The sequence below is a fragment of the Buceros rhinoceros genome, unplaced genomic scaffold, assembly GCF_000710305.1.
Source record: "Buceros rhinoceros silvestris isolate BGI_N320 unplaced genomic scaffold, ASM71030v1 scaffold29161, whole genome shotgun sequence".
NCBI classification, from domain to species: domain Eukaryota; kingdom Metazoa; phylum Chordata; class Aves; order Bucerotiformes; family Bucerotidae; genus Buceros; species Buceros rhinoceros.
This window is the reverse complement of record NW_010394182.1, coordinates 3,903-26,379: the sequence shown is the minus strand read 5'-3', so window position 1 is coordinate 26,379 and position 22,477 is coordinate 3,903. Positions and strand designations below refer to the sequence as shown.

The following is a 22,477-nucleotide window of genomic DNA, read 5'->3' as shown; positions in this document are numbered from 1 at the left end:
GCGCGCTCTGTTCTCTGTGGCACACAGTCTGTTACAGAAACGCAGGCAGGGAAACTGGGACCCAGCTGAGAGGCTGTTTGAATGGCCTGTGCTGGCTTTGGCAGAAGCTTCTTGCTGCTTACATGGGAAATCAGCTTCAGTGGGCAGCAGAGAGTTTCACTCGCTGTTCACTAACAGAATTCTTATACATTAAGCACTTTCAAATATTTATTCCGGCTGCCAGTCTGGCACTAACTTCATTCTCAGAAATGCTCATGCCCCAGAGAGTGGAGGCTGTTCCAAATCAGAGCCACCCAAGCAGGCTCTGTATTTGCTCTCGTGTTGAAATAGCACGGCACTGGATGCTCAGTTTAGTTCAAACTTCATTATTTCAACAGCATTGATAGCAGGAATTCCATACAGATTGAAGAGCTCGGGGTTACCCTTCTAAAGTTCTCTGTCTTCCAGGAGAGAGGTCTTTAACAGACCTCGGGGCCACTCAGAAGCACCACCTTAACTTCCTCATCTAGCTTTAAGTGTTCCCTAATAGGCCATCCTAGTTTCAAAGGAACAAGTTTAGATCCCCAGCTGCTTTAATTGCACTCTCCTGGTTTATAGCCACAGGAAAAATGATCCTTTCATCTGTACTTGGTATCTGTTCTACATCTCACAAGGCAGCCCAGCTTCTCGTTAGGAACGAAACACTGCAGTGCCCTTAAGAAAGGTGGCTACACAGAGCTGCTTCTGCCTCTTCTGAGGTGTGACAGAGGTGTGCTCCATGACGGGGAAAAAAAGGGAGGAAAAAAAAAAATCATCAACTTCTACTGACTTTCTGACAATGCCATAGAACTTCAGGTCTTCTGATGCCACTTTTGAAGACACTTAGATCAAAAAAAGAAAAGGGCTTTATGACTTGAGTCAGAGAGACAGTTTCTTTCTAGCTGACACAGCACTTGCCTTGTAAGCTGAAAGTTCTGTCTCTACTCCCAGCAAACAACTCACCTCCTTAATTATTGAGGGTGTGTATGTCTGTCCACATGCACAGCTCTACAGCAGCGAATCAGCTCTTAAGATACATGGGGCCGAACCACAGGACTGGCCAAAATTTGCAAGGCCATTACCATCAGCTTTGGCTCCAAAAGATTTTGCCTCCCCACCAAGAAAAAACCAAAAAACCCCCCAACCACATCAACTTACTCTGGCCACACTGCGGCCAACCGGCATTTGAACAGTGAATTTCACAGCCATTTCGACAGGGCAGATGCTGGAGACTATCCCCCCCTGCAGGCTACAGCCTCAGAACCAACAACCGCTCAGTGCCACCAATACAAAGGCCTCTGCTGAAGCACACCTGGTATCCTGGAACTTTGGGTACAGCTGTTCATCTATCAGATTGCTCCTTAAAGTGAAAAAATCCTAAAACACCTCAACATCAGCATCCTTTTCTGCTTCATTAAGTTATTGAGTTAACTAAATAATGCTGGGGATCTCAAAACACAGGATTACCTCCTGAACTCCTCTGCTAGGGAGCTGCTATAAATTATTTCAAACTGTTGTGGAATGATACCATTTGTTTCCAGCACTCAGGAAATAACAATTCCCCTTTCATTGTATTTTCATATGATTTGAAGCTCTGGAATAAGGTGCACAACTAATCTAGTCAAATCCATCTGAAAATCCATCCAAACTGGCTTAAGGACCAAGACAGTTAAGAACCGAGTCTCTAAGGCTGATGCAGTGCAAACTAGATTTTTTTTTTCTGTTACGGTAAGAGTATACAATGAGGAAAACTAAGCTGTTGAACACCACTGAAAGTCTCTCATACCTTGATCTTAGAAGGGCAGGTTAATGCACTGCTGTAATAGCTGTGGCAGTTTGAGACATTACACTTCCTCAGCTGCCACCTCCCCAAGCCTTCGACCAGCAATCTGTACCCCAGTAGCATAAAGTGTAATTATGAGCACACTCATATGCTTCAGAAGACCAGCTTAGCCGCAGATGAAATTAAGGAGTTGCTTCCATGCTCTAAATCTGTGCTGCTGTGGTTCTCATCTTCTTCCCTGATAATTCCTTCATCGCACCTCCCTGTTGCCAATCCTCGCACTCAGATGATGCAACAGTAAAGCAACCCAGAATCCACAAAAGCATTCAAATTTCTTTTGACAGGGAAATAAGGGTCTCACCACCCAAAGACAAGAGAGAACAGCGACCTACAGCTGTTTCAGGCTGTCCTGCACAGATGCATACTGGAACTTCTGGCAGGGTTCACAGGTGATTCAAGGTGAGATTCGGGGTGAGATTCATTCAGCAAAGAAGTTTCCAACTGCAGATACGCTTCATGTAAGAATGGCCTTGAGTTGGGAATCTTCTGTGCTGGCTTGTTCTATCTGCACTGTATCTATTTTGCACGAGAGCCTCTTACTGCAGCCACAGTGCATAAGCATTTACTTTGTCCAGCCTGGCATATACATGTATGTGTACATGCGTATGTGCACTTGGAAAGAAAACGGGTTAGAAAGGGAAGTATGGCAAAGTATACCCACCTAGCATAGAGGGGAGGGAGAGGGAAGAGGAAGAGAGAAAGAGGCCTGAATCCCCAAGAGGGAATAAATACATCCCTGAGCTTCAGTGAGTGCAGTGAGTTCAGTGATGTGCAACACTGAGCCAAGTTCTGAACACCTTTCTCATCAGTTTGATCCCAAGCATGGTAAAGCCCCACACTCACATGGCAGAGGGGACATGAAGGTGATGCTGTCAGTGCAGCACAACCTGTCTTCACCACTGTAATAAACAGCAGGGAGAGAAAGAAAATACATTATTACAGCCCTTGCTTACTGTCACCCAGTTTCCTTTCAAAAAGGAAACACTTCAACAGGTAATTGAATGCGTGTGCATGATGGGTATGACACTCGATCAGCATGGCAACAAACTTGGACACAGTTCTGTACAGAACGAGCTGCAAATCAACTCTGCTTCAGGTGTTCTACTCGACCTTCCTCTGAGAAGCATTAATATTGCAATTGAGAGCCCGTTGCAGCCATCGGTAATACTGGCAGGATCCCAATAAAACTGAAGTGGTGTCTTTTTCCATATACAATCCATTCCTCCCCATTTTCCCAATTCTACTACCCTTCAGTTACTTCTCCCAATCACAATCCACAGATGGATTCCACTGATGAAAATTTCTATTTAAAACACAGCTATAAAGCTGCACGCTGATGAACATCAGTGATGAAAATGCAATTTTCACAACATAGGGTTAAGGGTGTGATCTACTCTGAAAGTACTTTAAACAGAAGTGCTAATGAAATGCCAAATATTAGCACACCTTTATAGGCTGAGTAATTTTTCCATCAAAAATCATACACCAGGTCTCCTGTGGCACTTGTCATAACTGCTACAGAAGTCTGTGGGCATTCTGCTCATGATAGTACAGCCAGCTGGGTGATCAGCGACCAACTGCAGAAGAAACTGAACAGTCCCTCGTTACACAGCCCCGGGCAATCTCGACTGATATATTTAGCCAAGGATCTTTGAGGAATTTCACTGCTATCAAGTCAACATTAGATGGCAGCAAATGCCTGTAAATTAATAAAGGGCACTAGAGTGAGAGCTGTACAACACTAAGCCCTTCAAACTGCAGATACAGTCCTGCCAGCCCCAGAAAACACCCGCTGAAGAACCTTCACATCCAAACAAACAAAAGACCAAACCAAACCCAAAGGAACACATCGAGTGACATCCAAAGCCAAACTTTAAAGCAAAAGAAATACATGTCTTAAAATGATGATATACAGGAACTTCAAAGCCACCAAAAGAAGTGACTTAGGGACATCACAAGAGCGTGGCTGGTCATTGCCTACCATGTACTACATGGCTGGGTACGCTTTCTCCCCCGCCTCCTCGCGCAATGAACAGGCGTTTGTGTAACTTCTACAACTATACTGCACTTTAGCATTATTTGTCAGAATTTTAAGATATCGAAGATGGATTGAATGTGGCTGCCATATTTCTCTGGTGAGAAAAAGAAAGAGAAGGATCTTTTCAAGTATGACACTTCCCTTTCTCCTTTGGATCATTTTGATTTAGTTTTGCTCAGCAGTGAAAACCAAAAATATTGCAAACCTATAGTGATATCAGCATGAAGGATTACAAGTGACTGCTGGTATGAAACACAACAAAAGACTCACCAGGACGGACAAGGCTGACTATGCTTGCTCTGAGCATTTGCTGAATTGTACCCGACTGCTCGACATCAAATCCTCAGGGTTTTCACTAAAGGCTGCTGAACATCTGGACCATAAATGATAAACTTTTATTTCCTGGATTAAACAATTTAGTTCTGCTATAAAATGCAGCTGGAGGCATGTCGACACTAGAGGGGGGCAGAGCATCACCCCAGATGAACACATACTGCATTCTCTTCTGGGGAGCGACAACCAGGAAAATCACTGGCCACTGGAGCAACGTGGGATTCCCAGACTGTCTGAGCTACTGTGGTGTAAGTGATTGCAAGACAGTAATCCTGTTAGAAGCAGTAACAAGCAGGCTAGGTCACTTCACGAATAAGTGTCGCTACATTTCATTAGAGTTTCAGAATTTCAGGCATTTGTTCAACTAGCCGACTAATATTTACATGGGCATACAAAAATATTTTTTTCAGCTCATTTTAAGTTGCAATATTTCTCAAGAGACACCCAAGAAGGCAAGAGGCTTAAAAATGCATCCCAGTAACAGCTTAAAATGCTGCCAGATGGCAGAGATGCTACTCAAGAAGACAGCACACACCACGTCAATATATTTTTGGTATCTTTCTGGGCAAAAGACCATTTGTTACTCCCATTTCAGTGCCTGACACAAGTCTTTGTTACCAGGCTTACCACTCCAGCAGAACAGCAGAAACTACTAAGTAACAACACAGACAAAAGTGGTAAAAGAGACTAAGAGTAAAGCCCGTGGTCACCATTAAGCACAGCTTTCTCATTACAGGGGACCGATTCAGCCTGTATGAACTGCCAACCTACCTCCTTTCTGCAGCAGGTAGATGGGCACTACGTAAAGCATCACATGCTGGATGTAATAAATCTCCATTTCAAATGGAAGCTGTGGAAGAAGGAAAATATTTGTCAATGTTTTTCACCACTAATGACTGAGTTACAAGGCACTCTCCTCCTCGCGACCCACGACAAACCCTTCAGTTCCGTTATTTTTTCACCTGTGCATATTAACAAAGAGATGACATTAATGGGCAGTGCTTTCAAAGGCAGCCCCTGTACCCATTCCATTCCCCTTGCCCCAAACGCAAGGCAGCACTTCTAACGGACAGGTCTCAAAATTAACCAGGAGCACAATGAAGGAATAACACCAGATTGCTCTTTTTCCCTCTCTTGGTTAGCATAAATCACCACCGACAACACAAACCCCTGTATGTATTCAAACCAGAAGCTACGCACGCCCCACATGACAGTAGCCTATGTAGAAAGAAAAGATAATTGCTACCTTGAGAGTGACAGAATTCCACAAATGAGGTCTTTTATATATTTAAATATATTTTTTAAATGTAACAGTAATTACTGAGAAGGCCTGTGCAAAAATCCAAAGACCTGATTTATAGCCATCTGCATGCATGTGTGAGACTGCTAAGCTTCACCAAATAGAAAATAAAATGTAAAATAACCAATATTTTATTGGTTTTAAAGGGAAGCTGCAGAAGGATATAAGTAACCAAGTTACCAGCTAGTGGTAAATCCGGTATTTCTCACCTGCTGACAACTTTTGGGAAATTACAAAATTTGGGAAATTATTTGTGTGTTTAACAGTTGAATTCATGTTACTTCTCAGAGAAGTCAGACTGCGCTAAATTAATACTGTGCTAAAAATAACTTGAACCACAACTCTGAGTTTGATTTGAGACTCTTAATTCAAACCCAACTAATTCTAGCTTTTTAGCAGCTAGAGAAGGTGACGATGCAGTGTATTGGAAAGTCACTCCCCTCTGTCGATGCCTTTGCCTGTATCTATTTCTCAACTAAACACATTTAAAACTGAACAGCAGTAAGAACGATTCAAATTCAAAATGCAAAATTCACCCTCTTGCTGCAGCTCGCTTAAAGCTGAGAAGACGTGCTTTGCCAGGATTCTTCGGGAGTGAAAACTGGACAATATCCCCACACGAGTATGACATCTCCGTTAGCTTTGGTTCAAACACAGTCTAATTCTGTCATTCTACAGGCTGAAGTGAATCCAGATGCAAGTCCTACCATTGTGGCTCGTGTGTTGGGACTATTATTGTTGTTCTACTGTTGTTCTGAGGTGCTGAAGTCACAGCATTGAAACAGAAACATTACAAAAATTTCTACATCAACAGAAGTAAAGAGAGGCCGAAACAGAGTTTGGTTTTCCTCCGAAAGAGCAGTCCATAAACAGCTGGTAATTAATGCAGTGACCTTCTGAATTCCACAACAACTCCTATCTCCTGTTTTGAATGTAAAAGATGCCAAAACACCAGCTGGATTCTGCTAGTGCTGGCATCGCCCAGCGGAACACCATCACCGTCCTGATTGCAACCTCCAAGATGTTCAGCCAACATTTGGTAGACTAAGCTAAAAAAAATCTTCCATACAATCTGTTGGGTTATTTTACTCCAAGTTGTCTTCATCGAAGCATAAAACCAAGCAAGATAATGGTATGCAGAAGAAAGAACTTCACGGAAGCTGTGGGGTTTCCTCAATCCGAGAACTGTTTCTGCTGTCCCTTGCGAAAGACACAGAGGGCAAAGTGAGGGAATCAGAATTATTAGGAAAGAAGCTAAAGCAGTTTTCCTAATTGGAGAGAAGGCCGTACCTCTCCCAGCTGGAAGAGGCCCACTTCAGAAAGCACACCACACAACGTCAGGCACCCACTCCTGCCAAGGAGCATTCTCTATTTAGCATCCGTGATTTCATAAGGGCTTCTACACTTGCTGACTTGTGAGGGTCAGTTACACAAACACTACGCTCAGGACACTCTGAGAACAGAGTAACAGTTGTTTTGCTGTGGTAGTGAGGACAATATTTTTGTGTGTGTGTAAAACAAAACCTCTTTTTTCCACTATAAAAGATTTCTTGTTCTGAAGCCTGGCTAATTATTCAGGAGCCTTCCCTGATATAGGGCTGCAAAAGCAGGACTTCTGCACAACCAAGCACTCAAGTTGTACAGCCAGGCTACCACAAGAAGAAAAAGAACAAACACAAAAGTGTAACTTGAAGGTTGTAGAGAGCAACTGCCTCACCTAGCTCTAAAGGTGTTGCTAGAAATTGTTTTGTCAGTAAAACACAGATAGCAGAGAGGTGCCTTTTATATGCAAAGAGAAGCTGCAAATGAGGACAAGGTAGAAGGGGTTGCCCATCAACCTACAATTTAAAGATCCTCTGTGAGAAAACAAGGAAGAATTTCAGTGTTTTGAGTATTTGACTAGTACTTTATCTGGTGTTTATTGTGTCTCAGAAAAAGGCACCACTATCTTCTGGTCACTCAGTTTTTTGAATATACAAACCAGCTGACGTTACTGATGCAATGGACGCAATCGGGCATTTGTAAGGTCAAGTTTAAAAATAGAAATTATATAAGGTAAATAATACCAATTTCAGAAATAGTATTTTTCCAGTTCCTCCAGAGATAACACCAGGAGTACGTATCACCACCAGCAGAAGGTGGGTTGACATTACCAAATAAAAGTGACTGCAGACTCCACTTACACACCCATCCCATTCTAACGCTGCTTAAAGATGCCAAAGCTTTGGCTTTAGCACGTACCAGCAACCAAAGAGCAATCTCAGCCCCCATCGAGCAACCATTCCACTAGTTTCCCTTGTGCCAGTCAGATTAAGCCAGCTTAGAGATGTGCTACCATAACCTGTTCCATTCTGCTGTGTAGGCAGAGGCACGTCAGGCAAACTAGTACAGTGCATTATTACCTTAACCGTCCACAGAAATACAGTGGGCGACGATCACAGGCGCTACACAGACCACACCGTAAGTACTGCTGAGCGCGAGTCTGTTCCCAAACCAGATTTAGAATGCGTATCTCTCCAGCCAAATAGTTCTAATAATAGAGTACAGCAGCTTCTGGAAACTTTAAAACTGCACCACCTCGGCTGCGCTCACAGAGATGGCAGGTCCAACACCTCTGGGACATGTCCTGTTTTTTACTTTATCTATATCAACATTTTCAGGGCATCAGCTTGCAAAAAAACCTCTTTTAAACCAGGGTAAAGAGTTTCCTTTAAAATTTGATTAATGCAATATGAAAGTTCAAACAAAACCAGTTACTATCCAAACCCTTGGGAGTCTTTGTGGCAGTTAAATGAATTTACTCACATAGCTAAGTTATCCAGATAATATAAATATGGAATAAAAAGAAATCTTTCTGTTCCTGTATATCTTCTCACACCTTTCTAGGCTGCCACCTGGAACCTAACAGTCCAATTCCCTTAGCATCATCTTCTCTATTTATTAGAGGTCATAAAAGATAACCCTGTTGTCCACGCGAATTGTTAATGCTGATCAAGAATGATCCGCACCATCAAAAAGGAAACAAATTATGACAGAAAATTAAAACACCCTTTATTTCTGAAAGGGTAATAAGACCTTGCAAAACCATTAATTGAATAAGAAACAAATTGGGTTTTGTCTTTAAGCAACGACTGTTCCAATACACAAAATTTAATTCCATCAGCACATTGTAAATAATGTAGCAAATAACAGGAATTTTTAGTTGCCAAATAAATACAATTGGTGCATCTGTTGCTCAAGACTGTTAATTGTTGGAAACTGATCATCATGCCAAGGCAGGAAAATATTTTCTTGGAAAGAACAGAATAGACTGACCTCATCTTTCAGGCCACTTTTTTTTTTTTTTTTGGAACGCTATCCCCAGTGCCCATTACTGTCCAACAAGATTTTTAATGAGTATAGTGTCACTGAAAGGTCAGAACAACATGAACGTAGAAACATTCTACTGTACTTTCAATGAAGATGTCAGGTCTCCATTTCCACTGGAAACAGACGTGTTTTTAAGAACAGTTTTGAAATTCCTGAGGTTCCCAAAAAATTTAACAGATACACTACAAGAAAATATGGCAGAAGCTTCCAAAAATTTTTCAGGCTGATTTAGCATTGAATAATATATACAAGAAGAATACCTACAATGCATTAAGAAATGCAATTGGCAGCAAAAACACGTGACCCTAACAGACCGTGCCACGAAATGTTTTAACACTTGGAACCAAAACCCTGACACCCACTGGTTCCTAAACAATGTCCATCAGCTGGTGAATTAATGATTATCTTCTGATCTCCTGCCTCTTGCCCCTTTCAGATTATTAACAGGTACCAATAAAACTGCACCCCTAATATCATCTCCTGCATCTCACTGCTTTCATCTCCACAACGATACGCCATCTCACAGCACGTACATGCCTACTGCTGACCTTGCTAAGCCAGTGGGCTTCTCCAGAGAGCCTACAGCTCAGCAGCCATCGTCTGCTACCGTGCAGTAACTAACAGCAGCCCACCGGGAAGAGAGAGGTTGAGGAGAACGTCAGCTGAAGACAGTGAAAACTACCTACAGCAAGACAACATCCAGCTGTATAGCAGTAACTCCCCAGGCTAAAGCCCATTTTACACTATGAAAAGGAACAGCGGGGCATGTCGGTGCTTACAGCAGTTCATCAGTTTGGTCTCTCAAAGTGATGGGAGGACAGAGTCTCCTGCTGTCCAGTTCCCTGGACATAAACTATATGTCTTAAAATACCATAAAATGGAAATAAAAAAGTTGAGGCGTAGAATGATGACCAGTCTTGACTGAATCAGAAGTTTTTCACATAGATACTACAAACCAGAGCAGACAGCATGGACAAAATTATTGTGATTTTTTAAACTTCCTACTAAGTTTTAAGAGCTGTTTATTGCTTTCAGGACAACATCAGTGTAAACAACTACGACGACAGTTGCAGAGCAGAATGTGTGTCTACCACGCGAGAATCTGGGTCAAAGCAGCAGTGCTAGAAAACATCACCCACATTATCTTGTGCCAAAAAAAACACTGAAAAGAGAACAGCCTGGCAGGCAGCTGTTAGGCCAAAAATATCCTAAGTTGTATTTACTCTAAGAAGAGTTGCTCTTGGATGTTACCTTTTGGCTCCTCTATGCCTAATTAAGGAGAGAATTTTATAAGTAGCCTGTATTTTAATCACCACTGCCTTCATATGAATGAGATCTACGGTAATGGCAGAGAAAATACAAGCTAATGATCATTTTATCCTTAAAACGTTACCGAGGAAAAATAATTTTGTTACGCTGATGTCTATATTTACTTGAAAACTGGATGGTTTGAAATACAAGAGAGTTCTCCTTATCAGGAAGAAACACTTGTTTTATTTGTTCGATGCCCCTTCAGCAGTATCAAGTTTTATTAAAACATAATTACACACTGCACATAGGCTGTTATAGTATAAAAAAAGAATATATGCAGTTACCAGATTAGGAAGGGCAACGCAGGTCTTGACAGAACTCGAGGGTTTTATTATACTAAATCCACTGAAATCTGAAAACCTCCTGTCCATGGGCATGTCATGCTTTATGGAAGATGATTTTTAACACCTAAAAGATGTATAATCTTCCCTCTAGTAATTAAACTGCATCTCCATGCAAAATTTTATAGTCTTAAAGAGAGGGGGAAAAAAGCAGCCATTTACAAGGTGACAATAAAACTGTCAGTTTTCAGGTCTCCTAGCTACCAGCGTGACAAATCAACACAGCGCATCGTTCAGAGTTCAATACAGATGGAGATTTTTATACTTAATCTTATTAAGACAGTCAAGCTTTGCAAAGGGACAGCCACTAATGAGATTTGTAACGGCATCTGAAGTCCACAACGATTTTAGGAGTATCATTAATTCACATGCTATATGGGTAGAGGTACAAGTACTTTATCCAGACACCATAAACACGCAAACGGATAATTGTAGGTGAACTCCATCTTAGAACGGACATTTATATAACTGCAACAACAGATCTTTGCAAGTAACTCAAACGACAAAACATGAATGAGCCCGGTCAGGCACGTGTACACACATAAATTCCCTACATATGCCAGCCCAGCAGCTCTTAAAATTAATCCTTAGAAATGTCTCAGACTCAGGATAAAAGGAGAGTCAGGGGAGACCTTACCCCTCTCCACAACTACCTGAAAGGAGGTTGTAGCAAGGTGGAGGTTGGTCTCTTCTGCCATGTAGCAAGTGATAGGATGAGAGGAAACGGCCTCAAGTTATGCCAGGGGAGATTTAAGTTGGATATTAAGAAAAATTTCTTTACACAGAGGGACATTAAGCGCAGGACCAGGCTGCCCAGGGAGGTGGTGGAGTCCCCATCCCTGGAGGTGTTTAAAATCCGTGTGGAGGTGCTGCTGAGGGACAGGGTTTAGGGACCCTGGCAGTGCAGGGTGAATGGTTGGACTCAATGATCTTAAAAGTCTCTTCCAACCAGATGATTCTGTGATAACTTCTCTTACCATTTCCTCACAGAAGGTTTAAGAATCTTACCTGAGACACCAACAGGCTAATTTTTCATTCAGGAGACAAGAGTCCTATGACAAATTTGAAAACATGGATGAAAGAAAGAAACCTGCTGTGCCTCATCTTGGGGGACACGGGGTGACAGCCACCAACAGCACTTGGCATCTTCCATGCCTGAGGAATCTTACATTTACATATAGTCTGAAAAGCAAGACTGAATTTTGACCGCAGGCCACAACACTAAGCTAGGAAAGCGTCTTTCAAAGCTGTAAAGTTTTCTCTCTGTTTACAGGCTAGGATGGAACTGACTCCCCAAATAGAGCAGTGTCAGCTTTCCTCATGGATTTATAAACACCGAAAATCCAAGACTGGTGTTTTGGCTGCATGGTAGTGATCTGGACCAGGAAACTACAGCATGGTAGAATGAACTTCATAAGGCCAAACAAAGCAAAGGTCTAACATCTTTCCAAAGAAAATCTTTTAGAAATAAACAAAACAGGAGGAGGAAAAGCACAGTGCACTCACCAGGCGTGTATTAACAACTGGGAACAGCAATGCCAAGAGGGCCCCATTCAGCATATGCATCTGCAACCTTAGCACAGAGATGTTGTATTATTTTCATGGGTGGAAATAACATACAATGTTTTCACACATTTTAAATAGTATCTCTTCAGTAAAAGGTAGCAAAAGATTTAAGAAAATTCTTTGGGCTTGAATCTGAATAAAGCCACTGTTGAATGGAATAACCAGGACAAAACCCTCTCTCTAAACACACACCTCAGTAATTTCCTCAAGCAGGACTGCTTTCTATAATGAGCTTTGGATTCCTAGAAAGCCCGGACTGCCCATCTGTGATAATCCTGTTCATGATGCAAGCTGCTAAATACCTGGAATTTAGCTGTTCATTTGTCTTTCACAGCTGAAACCAGTGTGTTTGATAAAGTTGTTTACTCCTGTCTATCTCTATAAATGTACAGTTTTGATGTAAAGCTTCAGGAATTTGGAAGAAGTCCCTTAAATAAAATAAAAATTTGTCAAAATGCAACAGCAAGTCCTAACCAAAGATTAAGGCAGGAAGGTGGTAGTAGTATAAATAATACTGCATTTTGTATAGCTTTAGGCCATCTTCTTCTGAACCACTGGTGCATCACAAGAACACAAAACCGGTATCCGTACTGTTCCAGGCTACTTTACATAAGACACAAAGAATAAACTCTCTACAACCACTGCCTGTCATAAACTGTAGGAACTTCAAAGTAACTTGAGGGGGAAAACAGTTTTTCAAACATCATTTGTACGTGAGGGTGTTACACAACGGAAAGGCTCCTTCTGAAAAACAACCAGTATCGTGGCCTCCGCTCCGCAACCCATCTCTCGCAAATCCAAGTTCCTGGAGACCAGACATACCTGAGGCAGGACCCCAGCAGCATTCTTCCGGTCACTGCCTCCACTAAGACAAGAACTGAGTTAACAACAGCCACTCTTGATTACCATCTGCCTGAAGTTCGAGACCCTCCCCACAACAGGGCTGGTTACACCCCTTGGCTGCTTACAGGACCCTCCTGTGGCAGCCTGTTAGAGCTTCCTGCACGTTAGAAATTCCTGTGGTTCCCAAACTTAGTAACAACGCGCCATATTTTAGAAAACATTGCATAGATCTGAGAAATACCCAAGTCAGCAAGACTTTGCTTTCACTATTTAACTTACATCCACCAATTTAAAACTAGACCCACACCGTGTGCATGGCCTTCAGCGAAGCGGTTTTAGTGAGGATAATGAAAAGGTACGAGGCCTGTGACATAAACTACATAAGCCCCCATGTTAATCTGTTCTGAGATGCCTGCATTCTCATCTGTTCCTGAGCTAAATCACATTTCTAAGCGAGGCCAAATCCACCAGTTCAGAAGAACCAAAGGGACATGACTCAACACCCACAATTTACGCCCTGAACCTTCTCAACGCGTCATTTTTCAATCCAGCTTTTCCAACTGCATACGTATCTTCATATTTTATGACTTAAGCTGTGATCAACTTCTAAACTCCGTGATGCAAGTAGACAAAAATATAGTAAGGAAGAGGCATTACCTGAAGAGAATCATGGCAAACCGACATGGAGGACAGGCAAGGAGAAAAATCTGAAATGTTAGAAACAAATTTAAATTAGTGATACGACTCTTTCAGACTCCATTTTCTGTATCTTTCTTTCCCAGTTCTGTATGTCACGAATAATTTCTAACCAGAAAAACTGTTTTACAGCAGAGCTTAGGAGAGACTAAAAATCTTGAACAAATTACAATGTCTACATATACATAATCTACATGTAACAGGATTTAAGCAGTATAGGCAGCATCTAGGGTTCAGCTGCTGCCTCAGAAACAGGTCAAATTCTAGCCTGTTTGATGTTGCCATTACAAAAAGTCTCTCATGAAACAGATTACTGTCTTACCACTCATTTTACTACAGCAGCTCCCTCAGCCCTCCGTCACATTATGGTCCTTGCTGTGCTAAAGACCAAGTGTTTACGATGACAATACTTCCCTTCAGCAGTGCAGGATGCAGCTCTTGAAGACGCTTTTGATACCGCTGTCCAAAACCTCTCACAGCAACTTAAAAAACATTCCTATCAGCAAGTCTTACTCCAGATATGAAGAGATTGCTATGTAAGTGTTCAGTGATAAAAGTCCTGGGTTTTATATTGCCCACTACTGCAAAGAGGAGACTCTGGACCACCGTCCAGTATGTATGTCAGAACAAAAATGGATCACGCTTCTCATTGCTGCTGCTAAAATAAATGCACAATAGATTATTTCACTGCCAACCTGCAAAACAAGTCATCATTAAACCACTTCAAGTGAGAACATGTGGAGAACACGTCAGCTTTGTGGACCAGTCAGATTAGCCAATTCACCAAACACCTTTCTCTGAAGTGTTGCAGGGCTGGGAAGAGGCCTCTGATGTGTATTCAAATCAGCGACTCCCACATCACGCTCTCCCTGCAGCCACAGTAGAAATGTTGAAACCTGGATCATACAACTGAGCCCTTGCCTATAAAAGGAACTTGCTGTCATTACTGGACAAATAAATGTACGAATTCCAAATATCTTCTTTCCATGGCAAGTTCTTAATATGCAGCCATTTATTTCTCTGATCCATTTGTGCATTTAATTCAAGGCAGCCTCAGTAACGGTTTAGAAATACACACATGCACCCAAATCGATTTTCCTAAGTCATACAGAACTCTAATGGAGGCACGGCAAGAAAAAGGCAGTAATTAAGCGTAACTGAATGCAGCTCAGGACATTTTCTTAGATAACACTGTTAAAATCCAAACAAGAGTTTCCCTGAAGTCACGTATTTAAAGGCAAGCCATTCCAGCTCATCAGGTTAAAGAGGAAGAGAACCTAACAGATGCCTGATGACAATCCACTAAGGGATGCTTCTTTATGCTAAGAAAAAAGCATATGCCAGAAAAATCTTACAATATATCACCTTGCACAAAAGACCCACATGGCTTCTGTGAAAAGCATCTAACACTTATTGTGCTTCAATATTCCATCATTCCCCTTTATCCTCTCTCAAAAAAAAACCCCAAAAAAACAAAAAAAACCCCCAGACTTAGAAAAGGGTTACAGATGTCAACAGGAACAATCAAAAAGTCTAGGACATCTTCCATACCTGGATTGATGTAATGCATTAAGACTCATCAATCTGTAAAAGACTACAGGTTAAGGAGAGTGAGGGAAGGTGAGGGTACAAAACCATGAGAGGCCTTGAGGCAATGTACAGATAACGAGTCCTGGGTGGGGACAACACTGAGTCAGAATATCCTGTGCTGGTGAAAAAGATAGAACCGAAGAAATTACAATTATTCTCAGGCAATAAATTAAAAAAGAAACTCATAACACCGGTCAATCCACACCTGAAGTTCACTTCAACCTTGAGGACCCAGATGAAAAAAACGTCAGAAACTCTGTCAATACACGTCATAATTGTTCTGCAAGACCACAAATATTGTTGTCCATCCCCACGGGAAATATGTCTGGCATGAAGAACTGCATGGCCAGCACTCCCCTGCATAAGCCTGAATACAAAGGTCACACTACAACCCGTGATGGATCAGCAGGGCTGGTATAATTTGGAGACTGTAACGTACAGGATTGCACTGCTTAACTATTCCATCACTGAGACAAAGATCTAGGAGAGACTGAACTCGGGGTTGCTCTGGACTAACCCAGGACTGGGCTGCAAATCAATCTTTTCCACATTCCCAGCTTCCAACCATGCGCTAACTGGAGAGAGCTCCAAAGGGTACCTACAGGTCTGGGACAGACTGGAAGGCAGAAGGGAAAGGATGGGATTTTTCTGCCGATAGTAGAATGTTTTTTAACATCTTCTGAAAGAAACATCATCCTGTCATTCAGTCATTGGACAGAGTTCAAGAAGTATCTTCTGAGTTCAGTAAACTTCATAGATTATTTCCTTAAATGTAGTGGTATCACTCATTTGTGTCAGTGTAGCAGGTAGAACAGCCTGGATGTAAAAAGTCTATTCTGAGGACAAGAAGAAGGTAACGTTGCCTTGGTTTATTCACTGCCTGCCTCCAGGAGCACTCTAAACAGGGAGAGCTTGCTGATGTATTTTTATTTTATTTTACATTTGGTCCTACGACTTGGCTGGATCTCCAGGGGTTTTTTATTCCAAAACATTCCAAACCTCTACAAAATGTTACACATAAGAGCTCCCTTTGGAAGTATTTTTGCGACGCTATTTTTCAGTTAGTGTACTGTGGCAGAGAGTGCACTCAAAACTTGCCATGAAAGGTGTTTCATCTACCAGTCCTTGTCGTGCTGAGACAGAACACGCATAACAAGGATCGTGTTGTTTGATCAGAAACAAACTAAAAAGACAAAAGCCAATTCAAAAGGTAGTGGGGAAGAAAAGAACAAGTCACACAGTTCTAACCATTCCAGATTAAACACCGTACAAAGTAACACCTGTAACACCACTGGGACCGCTTACAGATGTCCCAGTAGGGTTGTTTCTGGCAGAAGACAGCCCAGCACACCACGGGTGAAACCAGTGCACCTCACATACGCAGCACAGACTTCATGTACCTTTCGGAACAGCAGCCTCTCTGGCCCTGAGCCGCCTGTTTGATTTAGTATCTCATTGCAGCAGACTGGAAACGTATCCTTCTTTTCAGACTTTCCAGTCCTCATCACTTAAGCAGATCATAAATTGATTGCTTCAGTGCACTATTTCAAAGTGAAAACTTCAAGAGGTTAGATTTTAACTTCTACTTGCAAAACTCAGAGCCGTGTGAAAAATTAATGGAAACTGGATTCATCCAAAATTGGAATGCATTGAAAAAAAGAGAGAGAGAGAAAAGAGTAAGAGAGACACAGACAGGCTTTGGTCAATCTGCACTGAAATAAAAAATCTCACTCTTATCTTAGGTGTGTCCAAGTACCCCTCAGAGCAGAAGAGATTAAGAGGCATATTTAAAAAGTTAAGATAAATAGTATTTTACTGAACCTGCAAAAACCATCCGTTTCCCCCCCTCAATGGTAAAACAAGGAACATTCAAGTAGCTGGGTAAGTAGAAGATTCTATTAATTAACCCTGAAATTCATTTTTTAAGTAAGTTCAGAACAATCTCCCTATCCTTTATCAGAAAGTAACAGTTTAACAACTCCATCATACAGCTTTGATCCAGCATCTAGGTACGTTCGATGTCAACCGGCTCTGTGTAACCTATCGATTCAGCACAGAACAGCCGTATCACTTCAAAGCCATCTGTCTGCCTTCTACAGGGTAACCTAAAACCAAAACCAACTCTGGACTGACGGGTTCAGACTGCAAATCTGAAAAGAGAATGGAGGTCAAAAGATGCTACATTCTCATTGTTACAGAGCAGCAAGTTGACTATATTTAATATTTTTGCATAAAAAATACAGCTGTCTTACTGCAGCTGTCAGGTTCAGGGATTCATGAACGTGTGCTGTGGAACTGTTAATCTCGTGTTAAGAATACTCATGACTCAAAGCAACATTGCTGGCAGAGCATTAAGTCACACTAGAGTGCAAGTAGTTTCTGTGTTACATAAACCAGACTCTGGGAACAGAAGAAGCTGGCTGTCCCTCCTTCCAACCTCTCCGTTTCCCAGTTCTAACTGGGGGTGAAAGAAGGGTAGCAAGCAGAACAATTTCCATCCCCTACCATCTATTGTTTTGTAATTTCTCTGTGTTCATTGGGACATCCTCAATCAGCCTCCCCTTCCACAGGCTCAGTCTGTTCTCTCGACAAACCTGTACTCACCTTCTTCCCTTTTACGGTTCTAGGTGAAAGATCTCTAGACTTCTCATATTTTAGGATTAATGATTAATATAAGACTCGGGTCTTTCCACGTGTCCAGTAGCATTAGTTATTGCATCTTAGGAATTAGTACTTCCGAGAAGAAGTGTCACTGAGGTTGTTCTCTAATCACTACCTGCGCCAGCCCTTCACTAGTGGCAGGGTTATTTCATTCCCTGCTCACAGGGAACGCTTTAGCAAAACCTGACAATCAAAAACTGGGGGTAAAAGAAGAAAAAAGGCTGAATTAGAAAAAAGCAAACAACTCAAAAGTCCAATTTCTTAGGAAAGTTTAATTTGTCCCAAATTTAGATTAACTTGCATTTACATCTGTCAGTGACACTGTGGAGGCTTGCATGGGTTCCCAGAAATTTGCATTCATATCCATTCACTTTTGTTACTTTTTCCCCAAGCATAAGGTTTTATATAAATTTCCTACGGAAGCAAAAACCACGGTAGAAAAGTCCCGCCCTACTCTGCCTCAAGTCACCAATACCTTTTTCTTGTCACAGTTCAGAATTCCTCTATTTGCAGGATTTTATAAGATGTAATCTCTAAAAACAGTAGGATAATAAATATCTAACAGCTTCACTACTGATAATTTTTCCCAAAGAAACAGAAACAGCAACAGACTCACATAAAGCTAAAGCGTATAACATCATACTCCTGATAATTTAAGTTGGCATTTTACTAACTACCAAAGTATTAAAATATAAACAATTAAATTCACTTGGCACTAATTACTTGGCAATCCGAACAAATGTAAACCCTTACCACATCTATCTAAAGCCCTGAGGAAGTGTCAGGAGAAACATGAGTCCCCTTACACTGTTCACAGGTTTCAAATTCGTGGTGCAGAACTTGTTCGCGGTGAACGTTGACACAGTTCAAATTGCTGCAGTGAACAGGGTTGATGTACAACCACTGCAGTAAAACTCATCTCCTGTGACAAGCAGAGTAAACATTTACAGCACAGCAAGGCAGGCAAAAAGAAAGGAGTTCAGAATGGGACTCGTTAGATGAAAGCCATCTCCATCCCTGAAATTTATAAGGTGTCCAGTATGAGGTTACCGCTGCGATTTGATTTACTCCACCACTCCACTGAAGTTCCTAAAGGCCTCAGGCAGCTGCTGCTGAAACATCAATTAAAGCTGCAAGCAAACGAGCTGCGTGGAAAGGTGTGTGAAACTGCTGCATAGGTTAAAAAATCCACCTAAAAAATATTACAGCCAACAGTGATACAAGACTGGATGGTACAATTATTAATATTATTAGACAATAGTTCCGTTCTCAATTTAAAAAAAGAAAAAAAGAGGGAAAAATAAACAGAAGAGGGAAAAAAAGGAAGGAAGAAAAGGCCTGTCTCTCTGTAAGGTGTAGCTCAAACTATGTATGTCACACTTGGATCAATATTTGCTTTAAATCTATGATGATCTCCTCAAAACAAACCACTATCTGATTACCTAGTTATTGATCTAATGGCCTTTAGATAATAACACTCAGGGTAAATATTTGGGGTAAGAGAAAGTTAAGCTTTTTCACCTGGAATTTCCAATCAGGCAATTCCTCCTCCTTTTTAGGGAGGAAGATACCTTCGAGCCAATGCCCCACGGTTTAGATCCTTTTCTCCTAGGAACAGGCAGAATGAAGGAGAGGATTACCAAAGTACGCGTTCTGTCCTCGAGCACGGCAGGCACTGCCAAATTCGAGCAACTTCAAAACAAAGGCTTAACCTCGAGCTTTAAACTCGGGTTCCTCAAGCAGAAAGCCACTGGTAGCACCACACATGACCGTGGCCCCCGTCACCTTGAGTGAAGTGCGCACATTTTCAGCTCAAGACAAAGCATGTGCTGGCCAAATCTCGTCTTAATTAAAAGTGGCTGAACTGTTACTGCTTCAAACAGAGAAACCTCTGATTCACAGCCTTAAGACACATTTGCTGTTCTTTTTATAATGAATTTAAAATTACTATTACTTCGGAATGAGAATCCTGGCCCTGCCTTGTAGTACTATTTCTCAATTTCTCTGCTGTATGCTGTGATTTACTAAAAATAAGCAAAATAGTGAAGCAAAGTATATATAGTGTTAAAATTATCACAAAAAGGCTTTTCCTCAGCTCAATAAATAATTACTACATTAATTACGGTATCAGTTAAAGCCTCTAAACTCCAGTTGATGGTGGTTTTTCAAACACGGCAATATCACTGCTTAAAAACAAATTGTAACAATTAGGAAACAATTCACATTTACTGGAACCAAGGGCAGATTAAACTATACAAGCAAGGCATGTTTTATTTGAAAGCCAAACTAATACTTCTGGAGCATCCCAGATGTGGTATGAAGGAACTGATGATCTGCCGCTTCACACCTCTGCCCCTTGAGCTGCCATCACCTTTCCAGCTCTCTTTGGCAAGAAACAAGGCTTGCCACCAAGAAATACCAGTGCTCTTTAATTGTTCTTGATCTGCCCTTTTCCACCGCACACTTATCAGCTTTAAACAGAAGTACCAGGAGTTAACTGGCAGTTGTAGAGACTCGCGTATCACACAACCTAAAAATCGAGTTGCATGTTTCACAATCCGGTGTGTTTGTGAGCTGTGATAACACACATCTTCCGCCTCGGTTTAAGCGATGAAGCTTATACCCACCAGATCACGTTGCAGAGCACAGAGAGGACTGCTGACCTTGCTACAACATCTCACCCACCTCCTAACTGTGCTGATTTGGGAATAAATCACGCTATAATCCAAATATACAGCCTCGCTTTTCCCAAATATTTTTTTACAACCCTTAACATAGCAAATTCTACTGAATTCCAGTTTTATCCTGTCTCCCAGAACTGAGTCCTGTCTTCTGAGGTGCTTTGAAAATTGCAAGCTCTGCAGGTAGAAATACCAGCTTTTAGAACGTAGGAGGTATACACAAAAGTTATGCAGATAAGGGAAATATGCACATGTACAAAATGGGATATTTAGAAGCTTAAATTAAGAGACTTACATTTTGAAAAATGTATATATTTTTTGCCTTTGCTGCTCTACATCTTGCCCAACAATCTTAATACATTTTGCAGTGAATGAAAGCACTGAAAAACATTGACTTAAAATACTGCTACCCTGTAAAAATTGAATAACTCATTAAACTTTTACCTCCAGGCTGTTGCTCATGGAACCCAATAACATTATTAAGTGTCATTTCTACGAAAATTTACTGATTTTCTGTAATCAAAGGTTCTTCATACTCACTCCCAAATAGCAGGCGATGAATGCCCCTTTAATTTTAATTAAGGTTTTGAAGAGACAGAATATACAAAACCATACACAATTTAACTGGATTCTTCCAAATATTGCAAAACATTTAGGAGCAGTGTACGCAAATTAAAACCAAATTCACACTTGAAACATCACATTTGACCACATAATCAGATTTTTTCCAAGGATTAACAGCAAAAAAGAAAAAGGAGGAGGGAGGAAGGGAGAGAGAGGCAGATAATTCATTAGTTATTTGTTGGGACGTATTCCCAAACGATGCAGAATTCAGTCAAGCTGCTCTGAAAACAGCCCATTGTTTCCAAAACCACAGTAGCCTCTTTTGCAGAGGACAGAAAGGATGCAGGTCTCTAGAGAAGCTAAATCCAGAAATAATGAACTCGGAGTTTAGTATTTACTGAACTGCAGATGCACTTAGCACTGGTTTTAGTTATGCAAACATCAGATCGAGATCGGTGGTCAGAACTGGACTCCCCTACACTTCTTTCCCTTGCCTTTCGACCATCTATCACACCTCCTTTAGTTCGAGATCCCTGTTTGAAGCCATCATCCAGCAATACAGGCATTTCCCACAAAAACGTCACCTTCACTCCAGACAAATGCCAGTCTTTAACTGTCTGAAGTGCAGTAATTCGGTGTGGAATTGGAAGAGAATTATGACACTTTACCAGCTGAGGATTTACCACTCAGAAATGATTCTGTAGGCAGAACACTTGTAAACCTCTTTCTTCTCAAAAAAGTGAAAATCCCCAAACTCATTTACAGATTGGTATAAGTCTCCACTCTGGAAGAAGGCACTGGCATATTAAAATCAAGGAAGCAGACAATTTACACAGTTCAAGAGAAGGTCTAGCTGTAGCTATCATTTTAGGAGTAGATCACAGTCGTGTTTCTGCTATTTCCCTAAACAAGGTTTCAAGAAACTTAGACACACACTTTTCATTTCTCCAACCTGGTCAGCGTTCAGAACTGAATAGTCTTAGAGAAGCTCCAAGAAGCCAGATTAAAACCACCAGCTTCAAATTCTACCTCACAAACATAAAACTCAAGTTTAAAAAGAAAAAAAATAATCATCACATAATCCTTAAGGTTGGACAGGACCTGAGATCTCTTCACCCTGCTATCATTACCCTCAAACTCTGACTTAGATTAGTTTTCCCTTACATTTTGTTTTCCAAATTTCTCTTTTGCAACACAGACAGTTTTATCTCTGGGTGTTGGTTTAGACGACGCCTCTGTGTAACTGCTCCACAACCAGGCTCTGGGTGCTGCTACAAGTCTCCTTTACAAACCTCCTACAGAAATCAAGTGCTGTACTTGGCT

At 41.3% G+C, this 22,477-nt stretch overlaps 1 protein-coding gene across 1 annotated transcript in view; it reads right to left on the bottom strand.

Moving 5' to 3' along the window:
- TMEM164 (transmembrane protein 164) overlaps positions 1-22,477 on the bottom strand; it is a 30,358-nt gene that overhangs the window by 4,272 nt on the left and 3,609 nt on the right. The window contains exons 2-4 of the mRNA XM_010145163.1: positions 13,620-13,669; positions 12,060-12,126; positions 5,004-5,082 (exon numbers count right to left, since the gene is read on the bottom strand). Of these exons, the coding sequence (XP_010143465.1) occupies positions 5,004-5,082; positions 12,060-12,126; positions 13,620-13,669 (196 nt within the window). The remainder of the gene's footprint in view (positions 1-5,003; positions 5,083-12,059; positions 12,127-13,619; positions 13,670-22,477) is intronic.